This window comes from Athene noctua, chromosome 2, assembly GCF_965140245.1.
Source record: "Athene noctua chromosome 2, bAthNoc1.hap1.1, whole genome shotgun sequence".
NCBI lineage: Eukaryota > Metazoa > Chordata > Aves > Strigiformes > Strigidae > Athene > Athene noctua.
The window spans coordinates 46,891,467-46,905,718 of NC_134038.1; the positions used below are offsets into that span (position 1 = coordinate 46,891,467).

Below are 14,252 nucleotides of genomic sequence, written 5' to 3' on the forward strand. Positions count from 1 at the left end.
CAACCGTGAGGTCTCACAGCCAGCTACTGAACATGAGTGTACACCACATCTAGGTAGCTCATGCCTCCTAGTAACGCCAACAGGCTTTTCATTCAGGCTTAACATCCCCTCTCTTCCGTCCTCCACTTTTTTTGGTCTTGCATTTAGCTTTTTCTGGTCTCTCGATTGCTCCTTACTAACAAAAATTAACAAGAACTGAATAATCATATAACAGCAGGACAAATCTTAATGCTTTTATCTAAAAAAGAATAAAATGTCCATACAATTTTACAGTGGGTTATAAAAATTTCATTATAGTGGCTATGCAGCTTCCTGTGAAATGCTGTGAAATGCTTCATAGTAAAGAGTTTCCCACATACTCCTTCTCTTTGAAGTCCTAGAGAAATGCTCATATTTTACGGAAACTAACATTAAGCTGCATGAAAGCTGCCAATGCTTCAGGGAACGTCAGCCAAAGGAATGCCAGAATGAATAAATCAGATTGTCCTCAAACTACGGTCCATACCATGCTTGCTGGCGCTCTGCCTGTTAGTTGGCTGGTCATTTGTGCTACTGTTTCCCTAGTTTCCATCCTGTAAACTATGCTATAAGTACACTAAATAAACTATACATACGTTACATAAACTACTTTGAGGTTACATGGTAAACGACATTAAATACAGAAAGATTCTCAAATCTTCTTGTCCATCTATCTTCAATCCCTACACATGCATGTCTTGCACATGAGAAACAGACTGCAGTCTCAAACAGAAAGGATCTAGTTTGTAAGACTACTGTGCTATAGTGACTGCAATAATCTAGCAAAGTTTAGATTCATTAGTGCAGAGAGTGAAGTCCTCCAGACCACAGGAAGGACTGCACTAGAATGTTTTGTCAGATAAGGAGATAGTAAAGTCCCTTCTGGGATTGGAATGAACATTAAAACAAAAATAAGAATGCGTAGGTATCAAGCTTGACTACCAAGCTGAATGGGGAAATGCAAGTTTACAGCTTTGACCTGTTAAGATATGAATGCAAAAGCATCAGGTAACAATAGCAATCAATATAATCCAAGAAGTTCCAAAGGAAGAAAAGATTTAATTTTATACAGGATGGAGTAAGAGCTCTAATGAGACAACCCTTTTTCAGTTTTTCCCTTGTGGTATGTCCCAAAATCCTCACTGGAGGTCACAGAAAAAGTTGTATAAGAAGCTGTGTAATGAAATGGGACAGTGGATTTATGATCATTTCCATGTTTTTCTCCTGCCTGCCCCACCCAGCTGAAGTCTCTTAATCTGATCTCAAATACCTTTAACTCACTGTATTCTGCATAATCAAAGTTTTCTTAGATCACCTCTCCCCTATTTTAGGAAAGGGTTTTGGGGGGGTGGGGGTGTCCTTTTTTTTTCCTGTAAGCCCACACACATTTAACATGATGGAGAATTCACTTCAAAAGCTTCCTTTCCGCTACTTATGAACATACAAATAGCTACGCAGGAACAAGTCAGTAACTTGTCTTGTATGCTTCCTGTGTCAAACAATGGCAAACACTGGGTATTTTGGGATGAAAATGCCTGTTTTCTTGTATCTTTCTATCTCCTTATAAGTGTGCATGCATGTGTCTATCTATATATATACCTATCTATATATAGCTACACCCGTATTTACACACATCCCCATGTGAACATTTACTTTATGTATAATTCACCAAAAGAAAACACTTAGGCTAACTTCCAAACATGTAAATATAACAACAGCTAAATAGAAAACATTTGAATTTCAAGTTTAATAACTGTTAAAAAGGTTATTTCCCATGTTCTATATCTTTAGTTATTTAGTTTATATCAGTTACTTACATGCACTTTAACCTGAACTTTTTCAACCTCAATTTTATAGTCATTGTGCAAGCCTGAGAGCATGCAAGCCTGCTTCTGCAGCTGAGATTCATTTTTTTAATTTTGAAGAGTAGGCTATGAGGCTATCATAGGCCTCAAAGGATTTCCTGTACCTTTCAGAGAACATCTTTGAGACAGGAAGTTTACCCACAATGGTAGGTAAATTCAAATATACGAATGTAAGACCCCACTTATGCATTTCAGATGGACCAGTAAATAGCTGAAATGTGGTAATGTGGTTTCAGTTCTATGTACTTAGAGCACTGTCTTCATAAGTAAGATATTCCCAGCATGTCAGTTGTCTGGAAGTGGCAATCTAAGTTAGATCTCCTCCAACACAAACATCTTCAAATTTAAAAGTCACAGTAGGAAATCGGAAAGAATCACTCCCCAGGGGCATCTGTATTCTCAGCGAAACATCAGCCTTTGTCTGTGTCATTTCTAGTCATCATCTAGTTACAGACCCTGTTGTTTAACACATATCTTGTAGTTGCCACTCCGATTAACAAAAATGTCCGAAGTATTCAAACCATGATCCTTTCTTTCAGGGCTCATTACCAGATTAACTTAAAACAAGAGTTCAGTTACATTTAAACAGGCAGATTTTCTTGACAAACTTCTAAAGCCCTCACAGCAGCTCAAGGTTCATTTCCTCAAATCCATGTTTTTCTTCACAACCATACTTGTGCTCTTTTCCTTCACATGTCAGCAGGGATTTGAGGACCCTTACCAGGAAGGAGAAGGTGCTGGGGAATTTTGTTCACCCAGGGTTTCAGTTCTGTATTTGTCTTTTTCAGCTATGTTTACTATCCATTGAAAAGATACCACCACCCCAGTGGCTTTAAAACACAAAAGCTTATCACTGTATTCTTTTCTTGCTTAGTCAACCTTTTTATTACTTCTATGTATCTTCTCTACATCTGTCCCATTCTCTTCTACATCTGTTATGCTTTCTCAAGGCACCTTATCTTTCCATGATTAACATCAACACAAAAATGCTTCCTTTGCACATGCATTAGCCTATTTTCTCAGAGTAACTGTTCTATGTCAAAGTTAAGTCATCTATTTTCAACAGATCAGACTTTAAGTGGGTTTAAAATCAACATTTGTAGAGTACACCGCGCCTTCTTACCTGAACAGAGTTGTTCGACTTTTGTGTAGTTTAAAGCTAATATATCATTAACCCATGCAATGATGTCATGTCTGCTCATAGTCTCTTGGGTTATAGAGGTAGAGTACACGTTGACCGCCATTCCCCAACTAGGAAAAAAAAGGACAAAAAAATATTTTTGACATTTTGATAATTGTTTTCTAGATACAATGAATTTACATTTCTTATGCATCATTTATTTATTGAGAAAGGAGGCTTAATTTTTATTCTTTGATGATACATAATCTCCTCAATGTTCTCTTGGAATCTATGACCATATTTCTCTGATTGTCACTGTGAACTTAAAGAACATAGAAACTTACAGTATTCTGCTTAATGCTAATAAGGTAGGAAAGAAGAACTGGACATAGCCTAAAGATACACAGACAGAACAAGAGACCTGGAATATCATCACATAGTGCTGCACAAATACAGTGATCTGACATCTGTCCGTCAGTCGTTAGCCACTGCAGGATGATCAAACTGACTAAGCCAGTATTTAATTTTCAAATAACTCTAGAAGATGTAGCTGTTCTGCTTACTCAAATACTGTTTTCTTACTGGAACAGGAGCCTGCTGCATCATTAATTCAGTTCCTAACAGTTACAGAGTGAATACCAGATAGTATTTTTTACAGTTTACCAACCTCTATCCTGAAAGTAACTGAGAGTTGTACCCCCAACCATCTGGTTGGAAAGCTGCTGTGGACCCTGATCCCTCTAAATAGTTAGGAACATTTCCTCTCAGTTTAAACACATTTGTTATTCTGCAAACATTATCCTCCAGCTCTAATGGTTTCTTCTTCCCCAGAGCCGATTTCATAATGCATTAGGGACAGCATTCAGAGACTGCCCCAATGCCCAGGTAGTCTAGATTAAACAAATCAATCCTCCACCTCTCTTACCAAGTTAGACCTTCACTTATTGGTCAAGCCAGCAGTTTCAGACTGTGTTCAGATAACGTTTCACCAAGATCTTGGAAAATGGCCCTGTGTACTGAAAATTCATAGCCACATTGTCTTAAATGGATTCTTAAAGTTAGCTAAGGTCCTCCCCTGCAAGCAGGTAATACCTAGTAGCTGTTATCGTCAGTCCCCAAGTGCACAGATTGGAAACGCATACTATTAGATTTTATTCCCTGTTATTCTATACTAGTCACATCATTCAGTTGCAAGAGATTGCTAAGAGAAAAGATGAGCACATTCAAGTTTAACTCGTCAATAGTTCCAAAGAGCAGAGCCAAGAGCATTCATGGAAAGAGTAAATAATATTCCCAAGACTAGTGGACTTCAGGATGTCCACTATTAACAATCCCAGTACAAGGTCTCAGAAACAAGCAAAGAGTCAAAGTTGCAGTATTATTCTTGAAAAGAAAGTGTTTGGTGTAGACTGTAGACCTTTGAATCTAGCGAGACCTGTACTAAACACTTAACTGGTGCCAGCCTTACCACCTCAGACTTGGACCTCAACCTTTCCCCTCAGTGAAAGAGAACAGGATCTCCTCTGTGGGATCCAAGGTCTACATGGACTGTTTCCATTGAACTTACAAAGATGTAACTGTTTGAAGCTGAATAGACAAATCTGCAGAGAATACAAAGACTGCAGGTTACCTCCATCCATTTTTCAGGTGTGCTGAAGTAACTCAGATAAGTTTAAAAAACACCCATGAGCACAAAATTCGACACAGTAATATATAGGTCTGTAAAAATACATACAGGAGGAAATGTATTTAAAATACAAGATGACAAAGTTCATAATCACAGAATGGTTTGAGTTGGAAGGGACTTTAAAGATCATCTAGTCCCAACCCCCCTGCCATGGGTAGGGACACCTTCCACTAGACCAGGTTGCTCAAAGCCCCGTCCAGCCTTGCCTTGAACACTTCCAGGGAGGGGGCAGCCACAGCATCTCTGGATAACCTGTTGCAATGTCTCACCACCCACACAGTGAAGAATTTATATCTTATAGCTAATTTAAATCTACACTCTTTCAGTTTAAAACTGTTACTCCTTGTCCTATCACTACAATCCGTGATAGAGTCCCTCCCCATCTTTCCTGTAGGCCCCCTTTAAGTACTGGAAAGACACTGCAAGGTCTCCCCCAAGCCTTCTCTTCTCCAGGCTGAACATCCCCAACCCTCTCAGCCTGTCCTCATAAGGGAGGTGCTCCATCCCCCTGATCGTATTTGTGACCCTCCTCTGGACCACGCTTGAGCATGTCCGTGTCCTTCTTACACTGGGGACCCCAGAGCTGGCCACAATACTGCATGTGGGGTCTCATGAGAGCAGAGTAGAGAGGGAGAATCACCTCTCTCAACCTGCTGGCCACACTTCTCTTGATGCAGCCCAGGATGCAGTTGGCTTTCTGGGCCATAGTCAGTTTTCCATCCACCAATACCCCCAAGTCTTTCTCCGCAGGGCTGCTCTCAATCCACTCATCGTCCAGTCTGTGTTTGTGCTTGGAATTGCCCCGACCCATGTGCAGGACCTTGCCCTTGGCCTTGTTAAACTTCATGAGGTTTGCACAGGCCCACATCTCAAGGTCCCTCTGGATGGCATCCCTTCCCTCCAGCATATCAACCACACCACACAGCTTGGTGTCACTGGCAAACTTGCTGAGGGTGCACTCGATCCCACTGTCTACGTTGCCAAAGAGATGTTAAACAGCGTCGGTCCCAGTACCAGCCCCCGAGGGATGCCACTTATCACTGCCTTCCACTTGGACATGGACCCATTGACCACAACTCTTTGGGTGCGACCATCCAGCTAATTCCTTATACAGTGAGTGGTCCATCTGTCAAATTAATGTTTCTCCAATTTAGAGACAAGGATGTTGTGCGGGACAGCGTCAAATGCATTGTACAAGTCCAGATAGATGACTTCAGTTGCTCTTTCCTTGCCCACCAGCTCTGAAACCCCGTTGCAGGAGGCCCCAGATTTATCAGACACAGTTTGCCCTTAGTGAAGCCATGTTGTCTCTCACCAATCACCTCCTTATTTTCCATGTGCCCTACCACAGTTTCCAGGAGGATCTGTTCCATGATCTTGCCAGGCACAGAATTGAGACTGACTGGCCTCTAGTTCCTCAGGTCTTATGTCCCTTTTTAAAAATGGATGTCATGTTTCCTTTTTTCCCAGTCAGCAGGATCTTCACTGGACTGCCATGACTTCTCAAATATGATAGATAGTGGCTTAGCCGCTTCATCCACCAGTTCCCTCAGGACCTGTGGATGCATCTCATCACATTCCATGGACTAGTGCATCTTCAGGTTCCTTAGATGGTCTTGACCCTGATCTTCTCCTACAATGGGTGGTTCTTCATTCTCCCAGTCCCTGCCTTTGCAAGTATAGTTGGAGCCCTTGCTGGTAAAGACCAAGGCAAAAAAGTCATTGAGTACCTCTGCCTTCTCCATACCCTGGGTGACCATATCTCCCTTTTCCTTCCAGAGAGGACCCACATTTTCCCCAGCCTTCCTTTTATCATCAACATACCTGTAAGAGCTTTTTTTGTTGCCCTCAATGACCCTGGACAGATTTAATTCTAGGTCACCTTCTATGAAACAAGTTTCACAAACGCAGAAGATAATGCAAATTGTCCCCATCTACTGACACCAAAGTCCATAATATAAAATCTCAAAAGTTGCCTGACGAGAAAGAAAAAAATTACAAAGAATAAGAAAGGACAGGCCAGTAAGGGAAAGTAGGGTCAAAAAATTCATGCTCCAATAGTCAGGCTACTACTGCCAACAATTCATTCAGAACCAGGCTGCCCCTCTACCCGCTTCTGTATGGGCACCTCTAAAGTACAGAAGAAATCAGCTTGTCCTCAAGTCTGTTCAGTTCTTCCTGCAGGCTCCCAGACAGCACAGCTAATTGTATGAACATAGCACTGTATTCACTCTAACAGTTAGCAAAGGTCATTTTCTTGGCACACATTAAGTGCTTGGATTGAACCCAGCATTAGCAACAAAGTTTTAGAAATAGGGAGTGCCCTTTTACTCTTAAAACCACACCGTAATGGCTACCCATGAAAGCTTAACTTCAACATAAGGATGGAAGGAACTGAGCAGGCAAACAGCACTTTTGTTACTACTGGCATCTGAAGTTTAAAATGTGTCACTGTTAACGTGATTTTTACTTCAGTATTCTTAGCCATTTTACTTAGATTAGAAACTTACTATCAGTACTAAACTGAAGTGTTCAGTATTGTTTGTAAGATCAGTTCAAGTAAACAGGTTAATAGTGACTTTAGTATTCACTTAAGGTTCAGAACAATAAGTTTTATATTAAACCAAGGGACCAGTATGGAACAGTCCACTCACTTCTAGAGAAACTAAACATATTTAAGTGCTAGCATTTGAAATAAAGCTACTCTGATTTGTAATTACCACTACTTCACCCAAACTTCAATTGTCCTCTCAAGGCCAGGCAGAACTCAGAACAACCATCAGCTACCAGTAGTGAAAGAAGCAAGTCTGCTCTGTTAAAAAGATCAAAAAATATCCGCATGCAGGAAGGAAGAAGAAATTTCCTCACCATCCTTTTCCAAAAGCAACTGCAAAGAGAATACCTATCCTTCTGCAAGCAACAAGAAAGCAAACAACCTCCTTTGCTGCAGTGCATAGGACGGAGAACTCTACTTCAGGAAACAGAGAGTAAATGAATAACCTTGAGTTTTACAGTGATACCTTGTAAGGCATTCTGTAATATAACTTATGCTGTGTCTTAAATGAATTATTATGGTCCATGGGTTAAATGAAAGTTCAGGCTGTTCGTTAGAGACAGTAGCTTCACATTCATACAGCGTAGTGCATATCCGTTTGTATCAACACAACTTTAAACAAACTTATGCAAAACAAATCAGAATTTCTGTTAAAAAGCTCAAGAACATGCCAGTGCCATTTATCTTCAGTGACTTCTTAACATTTGTCTGAATCTTCCACAGTCTCTTCTCTTGAAAGAGTTCACCATGTCTTTGCTGCTTCTGTCCCCCACCCTCCTAATGGCTGTGTTTTAAATAAACTCAGCTGTGAAAGGTTTCCTTTACAGTAAGCATGTTCTAATTTGGTGCTCAGATACACACATATCCTGTTTGCCACACAGACAGACCTTAAAAAAAACCAAAACAAACTGAAACCCAGGCAAGAAGAGAAGAAAAAAAGAACAAGCAGGCATAGGTAGCAGAGGCGCCATACTCAGCAATAGACAAGAACCCCTGTGCTTGACATCCACAGCCGGGCCTGGGTTTTCTCCAGGACTCAGTTCCCCATGTGCTAAACTGCTTTGAAAAATGTGATCCAGATTCAAAACACATTAATAAACATTGTAAAGCAATGCAAGACAACAGCTGGACAGGTGCAGATACACCAGCCATACTCTGTGAATGGCCAAGTAGCTAACAACTTGATTGTATGTCCTAATATACTACTTCTTCCCAATAACATTATTTACATTTTCATCTTGTTAGGCTTTCCCTTGCTTAGACTGAAGGCTCTCAAGCATAAAATTGCAATGAGGCTTATACAAGCCTTCAAAACAGCATCTACCTGAGACCTTCCACCTTTCATAGAGATGCCTGTAAATTCTACAGTAATTAAAAGCAGATTGAAGATATCACATTATATCCCCCACTTCAGAGCACCCAGGAGATTAAAAACCTCTGGCTGTTACAGTACTACCTAACGACAAAGGACTCTCCCTTGTTTTGTTTATAAGAAACTGAAATTAAAATCACCAATAAATACAAACAAGGCACATATTAGTCCAGGCCACTTCAGAAAAACACTTCACACACACACACAACTGAGTACCACAAACCTGAGTTCAGATGATTAGTTAGGTGCTGAAAATCATGTATATGCTTAAGAAGCTTCCCCAACCAGAAATGCACTGGATCAGCATGTCTGATGGTAAACAGTACACCCAAACGAGTATTAATTTAAGGCACTACATGCAGCACTGGATGTTCAGCTATTAGACATTTTCCACTGCCCTTGCTACAGCTAACTGCAGCTGTTACAAAGTGCTATCCAGCTGTGTTTAAGGACAGTTTTGTAAGAGGCATATTTACTTTATTTTTCCGGGGAGAAACTAACAGTTGTTGACAGAAGCAGCTGTATTACCACAAACCAATAATAACAGCAAGACTGGAAGGATTACAGCAATGAATCTATCTGTAGCAAAATAACCTCATCACTCGTGCCATCACCTCTGAACCTGCAAGGCCTTCGTGCTTTGTACAGTTAGGCACCGTATGATGTTTTTAAATGCAGTAGAAAGTCTCTGTGATAATACAAAGAGGACCCTTCTGTAAGCTGGCACCTGATAGCATCAGGATAGATACTGCCAGTAAAACAAAAGATTTCACACCAAAAATTACTCAAGCGGAAGATAGAGCAGAAAGGCTAAGATGTAGTTGAGTAAGACTGATGTAGTTCCTGTTGGAAAGATTTTCTAGATTAAAGCTACTCCAAAACAAAAATCCCTGAAGGAAGAAACCTGCCAGCCTCAGTAGCTACACCCCCGTAGAAGGAGAATTAATCCTTTCAATATCATCCTGAAATGGCAGCTGATTTGCAGCTGGACCTTGCCTGCTTCTTTAACATTCACTGCATAAAGCCTTAGCCAGTTATGCTACTGAAATGAGTCCCGAGGACAGAAAAACAACACAAAAAGCTCCTGCACAGTGCTGACAACACTGTTCTTACTCTCCCTTTTGACTTATGCTGTACTCCTGCAGCAATTTCCGTGGCCATGGCCACAGCCCTCACACCAGAGCACTGCAACTGAAGCGATACTTGTAGCAAACAGTATAAAGGCTCTAACTCTTTCTAGTTTCTGACTAGATAAAGATTAATCACAACGCTTTTTTGCCATGCAAAAAAGAAGAAAAGAATCCTGAGGTTGTAAAATTGAGAGAAATTTTTACCTTTTAATGTGTGAATGTCAGATCTCTTGTGCACTGTTCCCATGTTACTAAATAGCCTTGAAACGTTAAAAATCTTTTATTATCCGTGTATCTCATTCACTTCTGAATACTATTTTACCTTTACAACATGGATGTGACTTGAAGACCTAAAATGATTTGTGAAGCATGCTACAGAGTCTGGACGAGACTGAGGCAATCCATGTACATTTTGATTGCTTGAATGCTGCAGGATTACCATTTAACAGAGCAAACAGCATATTTTCTATTGTTCTCATTGCAGTTCCCTGTTCAAATGTGAGTGAGGTTAGAGTAATAGAGATTTACTTTGATTGGATTAGGTTTTATTCTTTTAAATTAGAGGCTGCCTGCCAACACTGGGATGTTCTGACCTACATAAATGTTTATGATGGGTCTCAAGGACTGGTCTAGACCCAATCTGAGTAACTCTCAAAGAGTGGTGGTAATTCTGTTTTGTGGTACATACGGCTTTAGAAAAAGTAAAAAAACTCCAAAACATTATCTGAGAGGCAGAAAAATACTGGTTCTTTTCCAGACATTCAGTTCCCCCAAATCTGAAAAACACAAAAGTATTCAAACAATATACACAATTTGAGCCAAAACCTCCACAATGGCCCAATAACTAGCAATGCACTACACTGTCTACTGCATAGTTTTTACAAAATAGTTTTAAGTTTATTCACTAACCAGTTATCCAATTGGGGCAGTTCACCAAAATGAGAAGAACAGTTACAAGTTCTAAGAAAATGATTTAGTGCTTGGAAGATATTATGGCACCTGAGGAGGACAAGCCACATTCACTGACTCCCTTGAAGTTGATTTTTTTTTTATCTGCCAGTCATATTTGCATAGCATAAGTAAGGTTTTTTTTTCTCCAACTACCTTCCCACTTCTGCTGCCACTGAAACTGTACGGCAATATAATACATAACGTCATGTCTCTCCTAACATACTAACACTTTTTTTTCAGAGTTCACCTTTGCCTCTAAAAGTACAAAATGCAGTATTAACACTTAACTACATGATATCCAAATTGTGACTGAAAGTATTTGCATACTCTGAAAGATTCCTTATCAATTTTTTGATTAAACAAATCTTAACTAAAAAATACATTCTTGACAAAGAACATAGGTTCAGGAAAGGCAGACATCAATAGCTTACACAAAATGGAAGCAATTCAGAGTCTTTGGCTGCCACCATTTGCACATAGGTATACTCACTCTGGTTGGAAATGAACCACAGCAGTGCACAGCATCCCCAAACTGCACCACAGCCGAATAAAGCTGTAACAGTGCTCAGCACTGAACAGACAAGGCACTCATTAACGTAGGGAAAGGATGCACAAATTTCAGCATAAAATGTCTGTTACTACAAATTAAGAAGGCATTTTATTAATGAAGAACCACAAAAACCTTTGAAGCGGGCTGAATGAGAGAAACATAAGTGTGGCAAGACTGCAATGCTAAAAAAAACCCACAACACCCTGCTTTTACTTGCAGTTATTACTCTTCCTCCCCCCCCTCAAGGCTTTCAAACTCCAGGATCTTAAGCTTGAATTGCTGGTCTGATGCCCTGAAGGAAGATATTCAACCTGTAAAATTTTCACAACAGACAAGGGGATTGGGGGCGGGGGAAAGAGGAAAGTTGATTTGGAGAAAAATAATTTTCAGACTTATGTAGCAAACTCAAGTCATTTAGAAACTCCCACATTTTAGAAAACAGATGAGGATCTATGACCATTTTGTAACTAGAAAACCTTGAAAAAGCTGGTGAATAAACCAACATTTAATCTTCTATGAAACAAAGACTCAATTCACCAAGACACACCTGGGAGCTTTAATTCTCCTTTTATTCTTTTTTCTTTCTTTAATGGAAAGTAACAGATTACTAAGCATACACACAGACTTTGCTAAAGGATTTCTGAGAGGTTAAAAACATGCCATAAAGCAAGGTAACAGCAGTGCTGAGTACACTCATCGCAGTGAAGAAAGGATGCCTTGAGAGGCAGCATGTTAGCAAGACTCGGTTCCTTGCCTGGGTTCTGCAAATAACAGGGAAGCCTCCTATCTTTTTGCTCCCACTAGATGATCAATGAGTAGTTGTATTTTCAGACAGTAGACTCCCAAGCGCTTTAGCAAATACAGATTTACTGGAAAGTGAAGGCAGCAGCAGAGGAGAGCTCGTCCCCAAACTCACTGCCTCACAAGTGCAACATGTGAGCTCCTAGGCAAAATGATGCCAAGACAGCCACGCACTTGAGTGGTCACCTGCATCTGCACCAGGAAAACATCTGCCCCAATTAGGAAGGGATAAATATAATCAGAAACCCTGATTAAGAAAAACCAACGCTGCCAGGCACCCAGGTTTGCTGGGCACCCAAGACACTATGCTGGAGGCACAACCCACCAGCACAGCAGCCACGCTGCAGGCCGGCAGCAGCTCTGGCAGGGCAGGCAGCCCGCTGCTCCTGACTCCTGCCATTTCCGCCTTTTAAGTCCAGAAAACACTGTAGGCAGGCTTGGGAGTTTCAGCAGGGATAACATCCAACTAGAGTCAGATGAAGTCACCAAATGAATTTAGTTTTGACCTATCCAGGGTTTTGACAGCCCCCTCCTCCTCCTCCCTGACATGTATACATTCAGAGGTGAAAGGCTAAAGTAACGCATTGATTTACTCCAAGCATAACGTATTGGCAAATGAGACTTTGTAATACTATACAGCCCTTCTGACTGGGGGGCCTGAGCAGCCTCCAAGCACCTCCCATCCCTGCGCAGAGCCAGGCGAGAGAGGCAGTGACTCAGCAGGAGACAGGCACTGAGCATCCACGGGCTTCAGAGAAGGACAAGTCTGGGGAGAAGGGAAAACAGGATTAAACAAGGGGAAATGCAATGCCTTTCTCCTAACACATAGCTGCTGTTTCTTAACAGGAGACTGCAGTACACTTAATAAAGCCTGGTTGTCCGAGGCACACAAAGTTTACCTGGAAAGCAGTCTCATGGGAAAGGTCTTGAACTAGCTAAAGAGGGATGACAATACACCTTTTCTACTCGCAAATGATGAAATGTGACACAGAGAACAAGGACTCTCTCATACATCAACTTTCCTCTCTTTTACATTAAAAACAAATGTAAATACACAACAATTTAAGCATTGCAACAGGTATTAAAACCTTAACATACATGTATGCTAGGATCACAGAATACTCTGACTTCCTTGGAAGACACCAACCAAGGATCATTCAGTCCAACTCCCTGTTACCACAGGAAACAAGACTCTTTCAAAGGGGCCTTCTAAATTGCTACTCTTGGAGGTGCCTGGAGCAACACTCAGGAAAGTATAAGAAACAGCATGGCAACCGCCTGTGCAACTGTCCCAGGAACCACGGGCAAAGGTGCCAGAGAACAACCTGCAAAACAGAGCCACAGAGCTGCCAGGCAGGCAGCCACGCTCCATCCCTGAACGAGTCATTGTGGCAGGAAGGTGATGACACCAAGCAGGGGTATAAGACAACATTTATTTTAAGGCACCTTTACCCTGCAGTTGTAAACAAGCATGTGACAACAGATGAACCAGTGCTGGCAACCATGCTGTCTGCCTTCACTGGTGCATCACTCTCTAAAACGTGGCTGTGTATTTCTGTAACAAAATACTAAGCTCTAGTACTGTTTTCCAGGGTTCCCACTGCTACCACAGCTCTGCTGTCATTTGAGGTTCAACGCAGAAGTGCCAGGCTTTCTGCCAGCTATGCAGGGCACTCAGCAGGCAGGTTTCTAGGACCAAACTTCAGCAGACATCTGTGACCTGAGACATATATAAATCCCCTGCATCACTGCCTCTGCAGACCACTGGGCCAACACATTATGTAGGTTTTTACTAGGCTCTGCGTTCAACTTCTCTCTCCACCACTGGTAAAAGCTAAACTAAAAATAATAGTAATTAGAAAATCTCAGTGTTCTGACATCTCCGATGTTGTTGAAATAGGCCCAAATGAATAACCCTGTCTTTGGCTTATACAAATTGTGTTAATATTATACACTTTCAAGTGTTAACACTACCAGCCATGACACTTAATTTTGGGCTTGGATACCAAAGTAACTTGGCCTCTTCCCTCATTCTCATGAGTTAATACTATAACAGACAAGGAAACACTCTGAAATTGTTCTGGTGCTCAAGATATTACCAGTAAAAGATTGCACTTAAGAATTAATCCTACGAAGGACTCTATAGAACAGGGCTGAACTTCTAAGTACAATTGCTTAACTGCTAAATTAATTTTGAAACAACT

At 41.0% G+C, this 14,252-nt stretch overlaps 1 protein-coding gene across 3 annotated transcripts in view; it reads right to left on the reverse strand.

Annotated features, from left to right (window-relative positions):
- The window catches only part of MAPRE2 (microtubule associated protein RP/EB family member 2), a 101,639-nt gene that overhangs the window by 35,012 nt on the left and 52,375 nt on the right, over positions 1–14,252 (reverse strand). For 2 of the 3 annotated variants that reach the window (XM_074898997.1, XM_074898995.1), the window contains one exon: positions 3,007–3,134. The exons of the other annotated variant lie outside the window; for it this stretch is intronic. In XM_074898997.1, the coding sequence (XP_074755098.1) occupies positions 3,007–3,127 (121 nt within the window). In that variant the 5' untranslated portion in view covers positions 3,128–3,134. The remainder of the gene's footprint in view (positions 1–3,006; positions 3,135–14,252) is intronic. 3 annotated transcript variants of the gene reach the window in all.